Genomic DNA, 16,882 nt, shown 5'->3' with positions numbered 1-16,882 from the left:
TTCTCAATTAACTATTGATGAGGTATTAGTACTACATAACTATCAACAATGTGACAGTAATCCATGTGGTCTGAAATTTCTTGATATTCACTGATACAGAAATACTTACATTTTTTACTGCATCAGCATATTTTTGCTCATTAAAGTAGTCATAAAATATAGCCATATAGGATTCCTTGAAACTGGCCTGAAATACAAGCACAACTAGCTATTTATCTTGAAATATGACAATTTGTATACAAGATCAAAACAGCAAAGTCAGCAAAAGAATTAACACACTTGTTCATTCATGCATAGATGTTTTACAATTATGAAAAGACCCTGAAAACTAGATTGTTCAACGTTGGCAAAAAAACATTGCAGAGGTATTGTTTCACATCTGAAGCCCATAAATCAAGCTATTTCCTTTAAAAATTCTGGATATGGTTCAAACTTTATTTTCTCAAATTAGGAATTAATTATAAAGTGACAATTAAGGGGGTGGTATAGAAGAATGACACAAGAATTCACACAAAATTTAGGGTCAAATTAAGGGCTAGTTCAAAGGAATACTATGTGGGGGCAGGAATTACATTTTCTTTCTGGCCTACATATGTTTCCTCTTTCAAAATATGATTATTTGAGACTTTTCCAGCCCCCAAAGCATGGGAAAGTTACTATTTTTTGCTGCAACTCTCAGAACTCCCCCAGCCAGCAGGATGAGCCCAGGCAACTGGAGGATTCTAAGAATTGTAGTTGAATAAAGTAACTATTACAAGCTTTGCCACCCTCACATAATTTCTACACTTTAGTCAAAACTGGGGGAAAGGGTGAGCATACGAGTGATGAATCATCCCTTCGATTTTTTAAAGGCTAGGTAGTCAAGGGAACTGCTAGCTCACAGACTGTACACCTTCATACACCTAAACCCCTATTCCTGTTTTCCATATTCCTTTCTTAGTAAAGGAATGTGAACTTTGAAGTTGAGATGATGACAAAACACCAAAGGAGGCCTGGATGGGAATACAGGACGTACACATGTTCTGGCATTAACTCTAACAACATGGTCTGATCAAGTACAGACGGGAGATTAGAGAATGCAAAGCTCTGTTATTTCTAGATACTAGGATCAGGAACATATGGATTTACAGATGTGGCTGTACTGTGACTTCCATCATTCCTCACCATTGGCTATGTTGGATGGGAATGGTGGGCCTAGAAGTGTCCCTACAACATCCAGTGGGCCATGCATTCCTCACTCCTGACTTATAAGGATCCTTATTTGTAGGTCTATGTTTTCTTTCTTTGAGAAGGGGTGTGTGTGTGTTTCTTCTGTCAGAAACAGTGAGGTATATCTCTATGGTCATTTGGTCAGTGTTATGTGTGGAGAGGTCACTTCCCATACCCCTCCCTTTTCTAGGGATCAATAAAGTTTATTACTCTTTGTTCTCTGTTCTCTTCCTCTCTCTTGCTCTCACCAAGCATGGTCGCAGAAACCAGGTCATGCTACTAAACATGTTTTTTCTTCTTACTTACACACATGAGAGTCAGGTCTAGGGTCTCTTCTACCAAGTATAGTTTTCTCTACTGATTATTTATTTTGTAGAACCTAGAAGTAGCAATAAAGTAAGTTTCTTTTCACCTACCAATGTATCCTGTTTATTTACCAGAAGCTCAGATCTAGTAGATTTTTACCAAATACCTGTGTAATACACGTTTGCTATGATGCTGTTGCTGCTAAACTGATTTAACCACAAATAACAAAAAACATAATTCTAACGTGTGTGTGAAATACCAACGTAAAAAGGCAGGACAAGAATGTGAAATTCTTACAGACTTAGACTTTGATAAGCTGCCTAATGTTTGTATAGTCTTGGAAATCAGTGTCAAAGTTCTTGAGGTCTGCGGATCCTAAAAAAAGGGGGAGAAAACCATTGTATCATGGTTAGTATTCAGGAAACCACAAAAATGTACATACTATCATGCTAGTTTCAGTTTTACACATAAAAGAAAGAACTTTGCGGTCGTATACCTAGAGTACAAGAGAATTATAGCTGAAATCAACATTAAGGGCTGCAACATCTAGCTTCTTGTAGTGGAATGATTCCACAGCTGCTTTGCTTCATTTTGCTCTGCACAATGGCTGGCATCCTGTTAATGGTGTACACAGGTGTAGGTCAACTTTGCCCCTGCGTATGTCTCTTTTTTGGTTGATGCACAGGTTAGTATTCCCTTCTATGCTCCTCAATGAACAAAGCCCCTCTAGACCTACTGTACCCTCACCACAGCCATTCCATGACTGATGGAGTGCATGGATGGGATTAGCAAAGCATTTGGCTATGTCCCACAGCCAGATGTGAAATGATTATATCTTCTGCTGACATCTGCTAGGGGTACTCTGACAGCCTCACAGATAATGAAATCATTTTGCAGCCAGTTTCAGTGGCATAGCCAGATACTTCTCTGATCTCACTCCTTGTTGTCCACCAGACCTGCAATGGCCTCGGGGGAGGGCTACAGAAACTGGATGGTGGATCTGGGGCTTGGTGAATGGCTAACTGTAGTGTAGGTCCGTAAGTGGAATTACTATGCTACACTGGCTCATAAAGGAATGTGGCCATCAGCTGGATGAAGACTGCTCTGTGTACTTGAATTCTAGGAACAATTACATTCCACTGGAATCTCAGGGCCTGAACAGACAGGCCAAAATAAAGCTGGTTTGGGTCACTTTGGAGGTATGATGTTTAAATGACACATGCATTTTAAGAGGCCAGAAGCTGCACCAAAGCTGCGCTGCAGTCCTTAGGACTGGAGCATGGCTTTGGTGTGGCTTCTGGCCTCTTAGGATGCAATCATCATTTAAACAGCATACCTCCAAAGTGATCCGAAGCAGCTTTATTTTGGCCTGTCTGTTCGGGCCCTCAGCTTGAGCTTGTGAGGGAGGTGAGTGGGTAGGAAACAAGACAGAGCTTCCTTGCAGTTTGTACAGCATATTAATACCTAAATTCTGATCTTGTTTTGTTTCTGAGCCCTGATATGTCCAGAATCAAAATATTTATCTGTTCTTCACAAACTTATATAGGATTTATTTTTCAGAAAATTTCCAACAGTTAATTTGAACGTAAGATACTGTTACAGAGATATAAGTGTGGCCTAGTAGGGCTTTTAACATTCTTCTTTTCAAGCAGTATCTCCCTACAATCTGCTTTTGAATCTTATGGGCATTTGAAAACTTGTTTGCTATGAGTATTGGGATGAAGATGGGCAAGTGTCTTATGAAGGCCTATTGGAAACTGCATTCCATTCCATTTTTCAAATGTAATAAAACAAAACATATTAACTTTTCTTTATATGCCTTCAAATACATGCTAATTGATTCCATGGGCGAATCAGTCCCTCTGGCTTTTCCTCTATCACTTAGCCTCTGATTTCAGTGCCCATTCTTACCTATACATCTGAGGCAGCAGCTACATATACACAGAATTCTGCAACCCAAGGCATGTCAGAGGTTAAGTCCCACTGAGTTTAATGGGACTAAGTGTAAGACAGATGTGCACAGGTTTGCAGCATAATAATATTTTTATTCCAGCTGCTTGCATTGCAAATGTAATACTTACATTAGTGAGAATGTGCTTTTGAATTTTCTGCATTCAATCCCACATAAGTAGCACAAGTCTTTCTTAGGCAAATTTTAAGATCTACCATGTGGTGGGCAACTGCATTTTTTGGGGGGGGGGGGGGGGAGAGGAAGAGGCCCATCTTCATCTGTGTATCCCTGGCAGGCTGCATCATCATGTTGCTGGCAAACTGGCAGTGCATCATGCCTTTTCCTGGCCAACCTTTGTCTGTTTTTCAGAGTGTGTATATAGGTGTAACAATGTTAACAATGTATATAGGTCCACAACGTTAATTTTAATGTGTTTGAAGTGATGGGGGAAGCAAACATTTTAAAATGGAGTGGGGGCTTTGACGGTGTCTGGGCTTGGTGAGCTGCAACAAGGGGTTGGAGGGACACTCCCCCAGCTGCATTTTCATCATCCCTGATCTATTACTATCTACTAACACTACATAGGTAGTCTCCTGTCAGCCAAAGACCTTTCAACTGTACAAAACTGATGTAAACTATGACTTAGGTCCAAAACACACTGCAGAAATAATCTCATTTGAGACTGCTTTAACTATGTTAGCTCAGTGCTAGGGAATTCTGGGAACTATAGTTTTGTGATACATTTAGTCTTCTCTATCATGGAGCGCTCTGGTACACAATAAACTAAATTCCCAGGATTCTCTAGCACTGAGCCAGGGCAGTTAAAGCAGTCTTGAACTGGATGATTTCTGCAGTGTGTTTAGGATCTAAGTTGCTACATAATGGCTAAAGCATACATGAGTTGTGGTAGGTTGCAAGAACTGAAACAGAAGATATTATAGTCTAAATAGGGACTTCCTAAATACTTTTCCATTAGGAAGATGCAAGACTTACTGGATGATGTGGTGTAAGATGGAAGAGGTTTGGAGAAAGAATTGCAGGTGCAAAGAATCTCAGAAAAATGAAGCTGCTTACTGCTGTATACCTAACATCAGGGTCATCTGTAATTTAGAAACAGAACACAAATTGCCAATTATAATTCCAATCTTAAAAAGAAGCTAAGACTACAGTAAAAATGAGGGAGTAGAACCATGGTTAAAGACCTAATTACCTTAAAGGCACCAGATCCTGTCAAATCTTAGAAGCTAAGCAAGGTCAGCCCTGGTTAGTACTTGGTGACTGCCAATGAATACCAGGTGCTGTAGGCTATATTTCAGAGCAAGGGACTGGCAAAACCACATCTGAGTATTCCTTGCCTAAGACAACCCTATGAAATTCATGGGGTTGGCATAGCTCAACTGGTGACCTGAGGGCACATACACACACAGAACCATAGTTTCATGAAGACATCCCAGTAAACCCACAGAAAAAGTAAGATACTGAACTTAATACAATAGCCACTATGCTAACACTAGTTACTGAGTTGGTTCTTCGTGTAGAAATGCAGAGCAGGCCATATTTATTCAGCAGTACTCCACACACGATCATGATCATGATAATTCTGTTTAATGATTCATCTATTCTAGATCAGATTCTGAGACTGAGTGCTAACAAGCCCTACATCAAATTTAAACTTCCAGACTTCATTTTCCATCCTCCTGTACCTTCTCATAAAGCTTCTGTGGAATTCTAGCATATCAGTCAATTCCTAAGGTGGAATGTCCATGCAATCTAGAAACGTTCACTGTTCTAAAGTGGAAAAATTAACACTTCTCCCAAATCAAAACAAAACACACAGGAAGAAGTTTTTAAAAAACTTAATGGAGAGGAACAGAATGACACTGAGAATTTCTGTTGGGAACTGGAGACTGACTCATTTACAAAAGTGGTTTTCCAATTAAACTCCCAACCTGTATTAAAGAAGGAACATGTAGTGAAATATAACTTTACAGGAATATGTAGGGAATTATATTGCTAGTTACAATGGTGATTAATTGCATGAATAAATAAATAATTTTGGAAGCAGCTTAATATTGTTTTTGGAGTTTCAGTTCCTCATGGTAACATACCTTGGAAACGTATGGCTGCTGACTCCCTCAGTGAGAAAAAGATATCACACATGACTGTAGGGCAACTGACCCCAGATTTTGAAATAACTGTGAATATCCGGTCTACATATTGCCTAAGATTTTCCTTGGAGAAAAACAACAACCACCATCAGATAAAACAAGCAAGCTAAAACAATTCCAGGTTTTCACTGCAATGAAAAAAAAGTACATTTTTTAAAATGTTGATATTTGTTAAAAATATAATGACCAAATACTATGCCATAGTATAGGGACACAAGTCTCCCTATACTAATTTCTTTTGTGGTATTTTAAGTCACCAATAAATTAACGTGTTCAGTAAACGTTGGCCTTCATCCAAATAACCATGCATTCAGTTCCAGACACTTACAGTGACTTTGATTGGTATTTTTCTGAATTTAAGCCTCTCACCACTCAATGCCTCAATGCCATGTGGAAAAATATATTTGAAAGAAAAGAAGATCCATATTTGAAATAAAACCATATTTCAAACCATATTTGAAAGAAAAATTAAATTAAAGTATTTGGGGGAATCTCTAATTCAAACAAACAAGAATTTTTTTTATAAACTACTTGATGTTTATACACCTTTCGGTGTGCCTGAATTAGTTTTTTGATCCATAGGTTAGTTAACAAATGTGCCTTTAAAAATGCTACATTATTACATGTTAAGTTCCTACATTTGCTGCTGGTCAGTTGGAAGGCAGAACAGGGAATAGGGACACAGGCTTGCAGTTTGGGAGTACTCTTGGACTCAGCTTTGAACCTAGAGGCCCAGGTCTCTGCAGTGATCAGGAATGCTTTTGAAAGTTTAAAGCTTGTGCACCAGCTGCGCCCATTCCTTGAGATGCCGGATCTGGCCCTGGTGCTACTGCCTTGATTACATCCCGTTTGGACTATTGTAATGGGCTCTATTTTGGGCTGCCTTTGAAGAGTGTTTGGAAACTTCAGCTGGTCCAAAGAGCAGCAGTCAGGCTAACTGGGGCAGGTTACAGAGACCACACAACTCGCCTGTTGAAACAGCTCCATTGGCTGTCAGTTTGTTTCCAGGCACAATTCAAAGTGCTGGTTGTGACCTACAAAGCCCTATATGGCTCAGGTCCATGCTATTTGGCAGACCGGATCTCCCTGTATGAACCGGCCAGGGCTCTGAGATCCTCTGTAGAGGTCCCACTCTCCATCCCACCATCATCACAAGCACGGTTGGTGGGGATGTGAGAGAGAGCCTTCTCGGTCACTGCTCCTAGACTCTGAAACTCCCTTCCCAGGGAGGCCAGAATGGCTCCCACTTTCTTGGCCTTCCGCCGGCAGGCTAAGACCTACCTGTTCAGATAGGCTTTTAAAACAGAATATTTGTAATTGACTGGCATAGGATGTTGTTTCATTTTAAAGTGTTTTATACAGTTTCATCTTTTAAAAATGTATTTTATTCTTTTAATAGCTATCTATTTTAACATTGTAATAATTTAATTTATTTTAATGCACTTCTTTTCTATGTTTTAATTGTATTATTCTTTTAATATTGTGAAGCCAGTCTGAGTCCCAGTTCTGGAAAAGAGTGGGATACAAATAAATATAATAATAATTACAACAACAACGACAACAACTCTTTGTTTCTTTAACTTTTTCTCGCTAAAGAAGATGGGTGGAAACTTTCAGCCCTCCAGATGTTTTGGACTACAATTCCGACAGTCACTGTACCATTCCCCATTCTGGTTGAGATTAATGGGAGTTGCAGGCCAACAATCTGGAATGCTAAAGGTTCCCTAGCTCTACAACACACTGCTGTCTTGCTTATGATATATATGGGCTGGAGAATAACAGCAAATAACTGCTGAAATCAGGCATGCACAAGCACATCTGATCTAACATTCCTTCAAACATGATGAAATTCCTGCAATGAGGGTGGGAGTTACATGAAACTCAAATACAGATTCCAGTGTGTAGACATTTTATTTTGTTATTCATTTACTGTGCACAAACCTGCTCTTTAGGTTCTGGGAAGTCAGAGTAAAGTTGAATCTTTCCACTATGTACTTTCAAAGAAATCCCCCTCACATTTGACAATGTAATCTATATGCTACTTCCTTCTGTATATGAATTTAGTGAAAACCCCTTGTTGTAGCTACACTGATTTACAACATCTGCACAGAAAAATAACCTGTTACCTTCCAGAACTATAAAATCTAATACTGTATCAAGAATAGCAAATATGTTCACTGACACTTGTTCTAGCTGCAAAAAGCACCTCATTTAGTACACAAATCATGCCAATAGAGTAATAATAATAGTAAAGCGAAACCTGTTTTTCAGCTAAAAATGAAATGCCTACCCTGTTGTTTTCCAAATTTTCAGCATCTTTCAACTTTACAGGATCAATTTCACAAGGCTTATGCAATTGGCAAATCTAAAAGAGGAAGAAAGGAAGAATTGCAATCAGTGTACTGGATTATCTTAATGTGGGATTTGCCTTGTTGAAGTTCCTTACACAAATAATTGATTCTACTTTAACTGGCCAAGTTTTTGTAGGATGGGGAGCGACAGTGTGAATTATCCCCCTCTATTTTTTAAGTTAGGAACAATCCCAGGACACTAACTTCTCTCACTACCTTAATAGTAATAATAATAAAAAGCACTAACACTAACCATGGTTTTCTCTAAACTAGGGGTTTAGAAATCCAAACTTTGTTTTGAAATGCTGGTTAAGATGGAAACTCTAGTGGCTACCTACTTTACAGATGTAATGTTCAATGGTAGCTCAGGGTGAAAAATGAAGGGGGAGAGTAATTTAGGCTAGAGGGGAAGAGAGGCTGGCTCTCAATTTGCAAGTAATGACTGCATGTAACTGACATTAACTCAAAACTCTTCTTCACCAAGTGAACACTTAAAGTAATATATTTCTACCCCCCCTTTTTGTTTAAGAAAATAATAATTTAATAATAATTTTTATGTTTCTATTTCCCGCCTCTCCCTGTGGATCGAGGTGGGATCCCATCAATATCAGCAATACAGTTTACAAAATACACAACAGATTAAAAACATCATCATATAACCACAATATACAGTAAAATACAATACAATACAATACAAGTCAATGCCAGTCAAATGAAATAACAATGTTGTTATACTGTTTTTAAAAAAATTGTACAGATCTTTAGTATGGCCTGACTTGACATTAACAGATCAGATAGGAAAATGCTGACTCAAAGGAAATTTGTGGTATGTCTATTTGTGACACTGGGAAGGAGGACAGGCTAACTGCATTGCAGAGATAATAAAATAATGCCACACTGTCAAGCTAGAAGATGCACACCCATCTAAAAATAATCACACATTTTAGTAAGTTGCTTCCTTTGTAAGCACACTGCATACTTTCTCTGGATCACAATGCTTATTTCTGCAAGATAAGACTTCTCTCTGTGGCCACTCAACAAAATGTAATTTCACAGAAGTGTAAGGCAGGCAGGTGACACTCTTGACTTCCTGGGCAAGCAACATAGGATTCTCACAGGTTCCCAGCCTCTGAACATTAGTCAAGACAAACATTCTTGGAATGAGGAAAACAATTGCAAATATCCTTTAAAAGACTGCAGGCTTATTAATTATTTGAAGGTGGTCTCACCTCATCAATAATTGGCTTTAGTGTAACTTGAAGATAATGCATTCCTGCCAGTTTCATTGTTTCATCAATGCACTTGGATGTTAATGAGTTTCCTCTGAAAATGGTGTTTGGATCTCTGAAAGCAGATAATTTTATATCATATAGTCTTCATATAAAAAAAGGCATTAAGATTTTCAAAAATGTTAGAATGGGTAAAGTTCCTGCTGCTAGAGCACTTCCACACAATCTCTTTCAACCAAGGCCTATGAGGTGTCCATTAGAGGGTGTCATTAAAATATGTTCAAACAAAAGTCCATCAGTGATATCTTTTATTGGCCAACCAAAATGCACAATATACTTGTTGCAAGCTTTCAAAGCTCCATGGGCTTCTTCATCAGGCAAGATGTTAAAAACCAAACAGGAGAAGAAAAAACAATTGGAGATGTTAGTCAGATGCCTGCATGTTGTTTCAGTCCTTAGTAAAGATGTTATGATGGGGAGGATGTATTTTGCAGGCAAGCTCCTCCTGCTAAAAGGTATCACCAATGGATTTTCGTTTGTATTTGTTAAATGGCCAACACAGCTACCCCCAAATGTTTTCTGAATTAAAATATGTTATCCACTATTTTAGGGCCATGTTACAAGCTGAGATAAATGACAGCCACGGACCTCAGTCAATAAGAATGAAAGTAGGATTCCACCATTTGTAAGGCAGAGACTGTTCCAGTGAAGCTCATGCATTGGTTTCCAAATTGGGTCCTTTAAGAAAATCAGATACAGTACACTCTAGAATGCTAAGCTCTAAATAAATTTCCCCATATTCTTTTCTCACTGTGAATAGGCAGCATTCTAGAGAAACAAAGCAGAAAAAGAAAGATGGAATAACTATGGACGTTATCAGACAAGGGAAATTGGAAGTATAATCCAATGGCAATCCGAACGCAATCATGGGGTTTAACGTTATTGCGTGAGAGGTCATCACACACAATTTCAGACAACGGCAAACTATTTTCGGGCAATTGGAAGTCAGTTTGAACACAATTCAAATTCATGTAAATTCGCTAAACTAGCAAATTCACGTGAATGCATTCTGGCTCCACTTTCTTTTCATTTGAAATTAAGAGAAATTCCTCTCGTGTGATAAATTCCTATCTGGCTGTTAATCCTGCCTAACAAGGCACAGCATCTTCTTCCTCTTATGTAAGCAGGGGAGACATTTCTCAGTCAATGTTACAGAACTACCTTTCATGGTAGATAAAATGGAACAATTAAGTGGCAATAGAGGTAACATGCGTTGCCTAGGCTTCATATTTGGCTGTAGGACACAAAACCACAGTTGTGTAGCACCAATAGTAATCAGCATCTCAGAATGCAGAACTATTGTCGACCCTCATATTTATTCCATATGTATTCTCCCTTTCTCCATGGTTATCCCATTTTATTCTCATAATAATCACATGTGTCAGATTATGGAGGCTACCTGCAAGTTTCATATTGGAGTGGAGATATGAAACAAGGTTTCCCAAGTATAAACCCAATGCAAAGCCCAACAAAACACATTTTACTTTTGGAAATGAAGGACAAAGTGACAACCTAATATTGGAAACCAGATAGCATTGCCCCAGATCATCTGACTAGAGAAGACTAGTCTACGAGGTGGAGTAGTTTTAGGAAGACTGGAATTGACTTTTGCTAGGCCAACCTATTTGGCCAAGCTAATAGCACCAAAACCTAGAGCAACCTTCACTACAGCCCATTTTAACGTCCTTCCCTCTGCAGTTGTGGAAGGAAAATATATGAAGCTCCCTTATGAGAATTGGACATGTTTATGTTCTGATACTTCAGCTGAATCACTTCTGCATGTTATATTGTATTGCCCATTCTATCAAGGTGTGTGTTCCTCTTTAATTTACCCAATTTTACAAAAATTCCCAGGACAAATGGCTGATTACTACTTGACATTAATGCTGGAGGCTGTAGACTCACAAATAACTGAGAACATGGCTCGATTCTGTGCAGCTGTCATTGCTACACATAGACAAATCACTAAGGACCAGAATTACTGTTAAAAGTTGGAAATGGGATGCTAGAAGATAGGTCCCCCCCCAATCCTGGTGTGCGGTGCTGCTTGTCTATATTCACATTTGTGTTTTGACTGATTTTATGTAGATGTACTGGTATATTAGTAAGTTTGCTTTTACTGGTTAATTTCAATATATTTTACAGATACTTTGGTCAAAGACAGTAAATAAAATTGACTGAGGTGTAGTACAGCCTGTATGATTCAGAAACTGGAACAAATCTAGTAATATCAACCACACTGCATTGGGATTTAAACTAGAACCTAAAGCAAGTACAACTGGCAGCATAGAATATTATGGAGGACCAGGAAGAAGAAGCTTGCAACACACTGTCTTACAGAGGCACATGAAAGAAAGGCCAGCCTATGCAGAAAATGTGAGAGGGCAACAAAGAGTGCATAAGAAACGAGAGAAAGAGGAGTGGAGGGACAGAAACACACGGAATAAGAGCAGAGGGAACCATACATATCTAGAGACATATGGAAGAGTACAGAATAAATACAGAAGAGGGAAAAGACAAAAGTGAGTGGTAAGACAGAAAGACAGGTGGAGAAATGAGAGGAAGAAGGGACTAGACATAACAGAGACAGACAAGCAGACATACAAACTATAGATCAAGGATTAGAAATGAAGATGAAATTGAAGAAGACTCTTAACTGTTGGTCTGCCTTTTTCTAAAAAAGATTTCTCAGATGTTTTCTTGTGAAGCATTAATAATTTTATTTATTTAATTGAATTTATATCTGCCTTTCTCCCAAAATGGGATTCAAGGCAGATTACAATAATTTTTAAAATATCAAGCTCAAACATTAATTTACAAATGTTGAAAAAGACTTAAATAACAATATTATTTCAAACATTATCAAAAACAGTTGTTGTTATTGTTTTGTGCCTTCGAATTGTTTCTGAATTTATGGCAACTCTGAGGCAAATCAAACTTATTGGCAAATTTCTTTAGAGGTGGTTTGCTATTGCCAACTTCAGAGGTTGAGAGAGTGTGACTTGCCCAAGGTCAATCACTGGGTTTCCATAGCTGAGCTGGCATTCGAATCCTGGTCTCCCAGTGTCCTAAATCCAATGCTGAAACCACTACACCATGCTGGCCAATCATACCAAGTTGGCACAATCGTTTAATTTAAAAGATTTTACAAAATGCAGCACACCACTTAACACATGTATACTACAGATCCATAATTAAAATTCAAAGGCCTGCCTGAATTAAAATGTTTTCATCTGTCAGTTGAAAGAGAGCAGGAAGGGGGGCAGATCTCAAGTGGAAGGGAGCCTGGGAACACTCATGTAGAAGGCTGTCTCCCAAGTCCTCATCAACCACACCTGTGAAGGTGGTGAGACTGAGAGAAAGCTTTCTGCTGCAGATCTTAAAGCTCACACTGGCCTGTATAAGGAGATACAGTCATTCAGATAGTTGGCGCAAATAGTGTAGGGCTTTAAATATCTAAAGCAGCACTTTGAATTCTGCCGAGAAATGGATCAGTAGTCATTTCAGAGCTGTTTCAACAGGGAGGTAAAATGGTCCCTGTAACCAGCCCTGGTTAACAGCTTAAGTTTCTGAACCATCTCCAAAAACAGCCACACCTAGAGTGTGTTACAGTAATCCAAATGGGATGTAATCAAGACATGTGTCACTGTAGCTGCATTTGATTTCTGAAGGAATGGATGCAGCTAGTGCACTAGTTTTAACTGTGCAAATGCAGTCCTTGACACAACCTAAACCAGTGCATCCAGGCTCAGATCAGAATCCAGGAGCACACCTAAGTATTACTGATAGGGATCAGGTGGTCTGGGTATTGTTGATGGGAGTGAGGTGGGGCAGAGTAGGGTGGGCCTGGCTTACAGTTTATATTTACAGACAAAAGGCTTTTGATTTCTGCATTCTTCCTGTGTTAGGGCTGCCATAGGTTGGAAACAAGGAGGAAAACAACAACAACAGCAAAACTGCAAACCCATGATTTCATAGGATGGCTCTATGCCAGTTAAAGTGGAATCCTGCTGCTTTAATTCTGTAGTATAAAAGATTCCTTGCTGTTAAATCCACCCAGTTTTTACCAGGAAGAAGTCAACAGTTTAAATTGTAAGAAGGTCATCTCAGTTCATAAACCCCAGATGCTCAGGGACTATTTATGTTTATTAAATCTATGTAACAAAAAACTTCACATTTTTCAACCAGAAAACTCAAATATTTTTAGGAACTGTGGCACTGACAAGAGGCAAGCAGAATGGATAATACCTGAGGAATGGAAACAAAATAAAGGCAGGCTTATAGCATTGCCTGATAAAAATGCGTGCCTGACCTCCTCAAAAGCAAGCTGGTCTGGAAGTTCTGTGTGTTAATTCAAGGATTTATATAAAGCCATGATATTGGCAGGGGTGTGTGTGTGTTTAAAGAAATGGGGCATCCTAAGGCTAAATACATTCAGTTGGAAGTATGTCTCACTGATCTTCTAGGAAACTGCATTTAAATAAGCATATCTTATGGATGAAAGCCATAAGAGATCCACAATAAATGTTTTATCTTCACAGACTTTGGTTTTTGAGCCTTAAGTAGATATTAAATTTCTTTCCTCCCTGTCCACCTCCCAACAATTTAGATGGCAGCTGAGCTGTTTGTGATTCTGCAGTCCTGGGCATGTTTTTATGTTGCAGCGACTTTCATTCTTGAAAATACAGTAAGCTTTCCATATTCATGGATTCTGCAGCCACAAATTCAACTAACCATAGTTCACACACACGCACACACTTCCAGAAAGCAAACCTTGATTTTGCCATTTTATAGAAGGGATGCCATTTTACGACACTATTGTATATAATGAGACATGAGCATCCATGGATTCTGGTGTCTACAGGAGTGGGGGTTCTGGAACCAAACCCCAGTGGTTACCAAGGGCCCACTGTAAACGCACTGCTCTACTTACTGAGTTCTTTTCACTTCAGCATTTGCGATTGCACTAATGAAAGGCACTATTTTGCCATAATGTAAGAAGAGTCGGACCAGAGGTATGGCTGCCTCCTGTTTCTCCCTGCAGACTTCACCCAGTATGTGGGCAGCAGATGCTGAAACAGGCTAAACATGAAGAAAAACAACAGTTTTAAATACATAGTCATTTAGGCTTTAAGAGAAGAACAGGGGTGGGTTAGCATCAACAAGTAGGGAGGGAAAAGTGGTGTTTATTTTTAAAATCTTATATTTATATTTTTATTAATAGTTTTGTACTGTACTACTTTTAATTTGTATTGTTTTAAATATGTTGCTAGCTGCTACATATTTACACACATATTTAAATATGTTGCTAGGTATAATCTCATTATAGAAAGGTAAGATATAAATAAAGTAAAATAACAATAGTAGAAGTATAGTGGTAACAGTAGTTACAATTATGGGACAAAAACTGAAGTGTGGAAGTCAGCATTACAATCCTAGTAGCATAGTGATGGTTTAAACCACACATGAGCAAAGTCCAGTCCCATGGCTCACATGGGCCCCTCAGGACCATTTTTGAGGTCTCTAAGGCCTTGCAGGGTTGTCAACATATTTTTGCAAAAATATTTCCCCAAAAAACATGTTTTTGTTCTAAAATGGTGTTGAGGAAATGTCTATCATATCTGATGCCTCCCTAGACCTCCCAGGTTAAAAAAAGCGCAAAATGTTTCAAGCCCCCTGCTACAAAATGCTTTCCAGGAGGTGTGTGGGCCATTTCTACCATATTGGGGTGTGTGTGTGTGTGGGGGGGAGCCAGTCCAATTCAAGCCCAAGAGAAGCCATGCCTTATGAGGAGACTTAGGGAGCTGGGTATGTTTAGCCTTGCAAATCAGGTACAGATCCCAGGAAAGTATGTAGACTCTTTATAGCCCAGAGGCAAGGAAGTTGAAAGAATGGTGAACATTGATGAAGTGACTGATAAAAGGGAAAGAGAGTGTTATGGTTTTTAAAAAAATGAATGAATGAATGAAACAAACAAACAAAGAAAGAAAGAAAGAAAGAGAAAGGAAAGTGAATTAAGAGGGAACATCACAGCATTGGTTCTTTCAAAGCTATATGATATGCAAAAAGAGGATAGCTGATGAGTGCTAAGAAGTCTAGAGACGGAGTGTTTAAGGGAGGTGGTTGCTAGATGTACAGCAGGGGTGGGGAAAGTGAAGTCTGTGGGACCTTATTTTGTGGCCCCTAAACTCTTCCAAACCCCTATTAAAATTGGCTGATTTTTAAACCCAAATATGCCACCCAAGCACCTAAACCATGACAAAAACATGGCAGTTTGAATCCCCTTGTTCTTCCACTACTTCCCCAACCTCTCCTCCAAAAATGAAGGAAAAACGACTTTTTTCAGCCAAAAACAGAATGGGAAGTAATTGCCTTGAGCATCTTTTCTGGCTGAAGCAAGAGTGACATTATGACCTGCAGAGCAGAAATGGTCTCTGGACCAGAATTCCATTTAGATGATGCAGAGACTCTGGGTTGGTTGGACTTCGTGCACTGTTGGTCTAGACTCTGACTGGCCACCATTTTGTTTTGTAATATTTATAAAATGTCAGGAGTAAAAGTGAGTATACAGCAAGCAAATTACCTCAACATCTGCAGATTTTAACAAGAGGTCTCTAAGTGGGCTGTAGTAGTCTGAAGGAAAAACATGGTCTTCTGTGTAAACCACATTTAACCTCAAGGAACCCAGGTCATCAGGTTTCAGTGACTTGTTTCCATTATCTCTGGGCTGCAGGAAATGCCTAACAGATGGGGAAAAAACACATACCACATCTCATGCTACATACATGCATGGCCTTTCTTATCCAATTCTACATTTGCAGGTTTTGAGAGAAATAGATATACTCTTGTGAAACAACTGGAAAAGATTTTATGCTGATATTAGATAGCTGGCAGGACGTTTGTAAAACAAGAAGATTAATAAAATAATTATTAAATAAAATTATTAAATATAAAAGAAACAAAAATGGTTTTCATATTAAAAAGTAAGATTTTTTTAAAAAAATTAAATACCATGCTTCATAAGAACTGGATTGCCGGAGGCATTTCAGAGGTAGCCTTAGTTCTCCTAGAAATTCATCTCCAAACTTCAAGTTGCTTGCATTCCAAAGATCGACTCTGCAACACAATGGAAGTGAGTGAGCCACCACTGCCACCTATTATGTGAGGATGATGTCCACCATCCTACCAATTCTTCACTGTGAGATTCGAATCCAGGACTCTCTTAAATGTCTCCTGCACTATAACTGCACCATTACTTCATTCTGAGTGCCACATCTGAAGTATGTTTCATCTGCCCACAAGCAATGGGAAGGGGAAGCCTAAGAAGGGCAGCTGCTGCATCCAATTTTGCCCAGATTTCTCCAGTTGAAGGACTGGACCCTATAAACATTCACTCATTTATAGAGGTGCTGGCACTGGCTTTGTTGGGCCTTCTGGGACTCTGGCATTTGCCAAACTTTAAACCATTCTCTGGGCTTTTAATACCTTTAAAATGTAGCTGTATCTTTGGATGTGTACAGGTTCTTCCTCACTGAAAATGATTCAGTGACAAAGCCCAGAAAATAAGCTAGCAGGGACAAAAGTAAATATGTTCTGCTTTTCCCTCTT

At 38.9% G+C, this 16,882-nt stretch overlaps 1 protein-coding gene across 1 annotated transcript in view; it reads right to left on the bottom strand.

Annotated features, from left to right (window-relative positions):
* The window catches only part of RASA3 (RAS p21 protein activator 3), a 157,731-nt gene that overhangs the window by 13,610 nt on the left and 127,239 nt on the right, over positions 1 to 16,882 (bottom strand). The window contains exons 9-17 of the mRNA XM_042459711.1: positions 16,286 to 16,390; positions 15,858 to 16,014; positions 14,208 to 14,356; positions 9,215 to 9,329; positions 7,925 to 7,999; positions 5,575 to 5,698; positions 4,460 to 4,566; positions 1,813 to 1,890; positions 110 to 187 (exon numbers count right to left, since the gene is read on the bottom strand). Of these exons, the coding sequence (XP_042315645.1) occupies positions 110 to 187; positions 1,813 to 1,890; positions 4,460 to 4,566; positions 5,575 to 5,698; positions 7,925 to 7,999; positions 9,215 to 9,329; positions 14,208 to 14,356; positions 15,858 to 16,014; positions 16,286 to 16,390 (988 nt within the window). The remainder of the gene's footprint in view (positions 1 to 109; positions 188 to 1,812; positions 1,891 to 4,459; positions 4,567 to 5,574; positions 5,699 to 7,924; positions 8,000 to 9,214; positions 9,330 to 14,207; positions 14,357 to 15,857; positions 16,015 to 16,285; positions 16,391 to 16,882) is intronic.

The sequence above is a fragment of the Sceloporus undulatus genome, chromosome 3, assembly GCF_019175285.1.
Source record: "Sceloporus undulatus isolate JIND9_A2432 ecotype Alabama chromosome 3, SceUnd_v1.1, whole genome shotgun sequence".
NCBI classification, from domain to species: Eukaryota; Metazoa; Chordata; class Lepidosauria; order Squamata; family Phrynosomatidae; genus Sceloporus; species Sceloporus undulatus.
The sequence above is the reverse complement of the archived record's forward strand: the minus strand, read 5'-3'. Positions and strand labels throughout refer to the sequence as shown.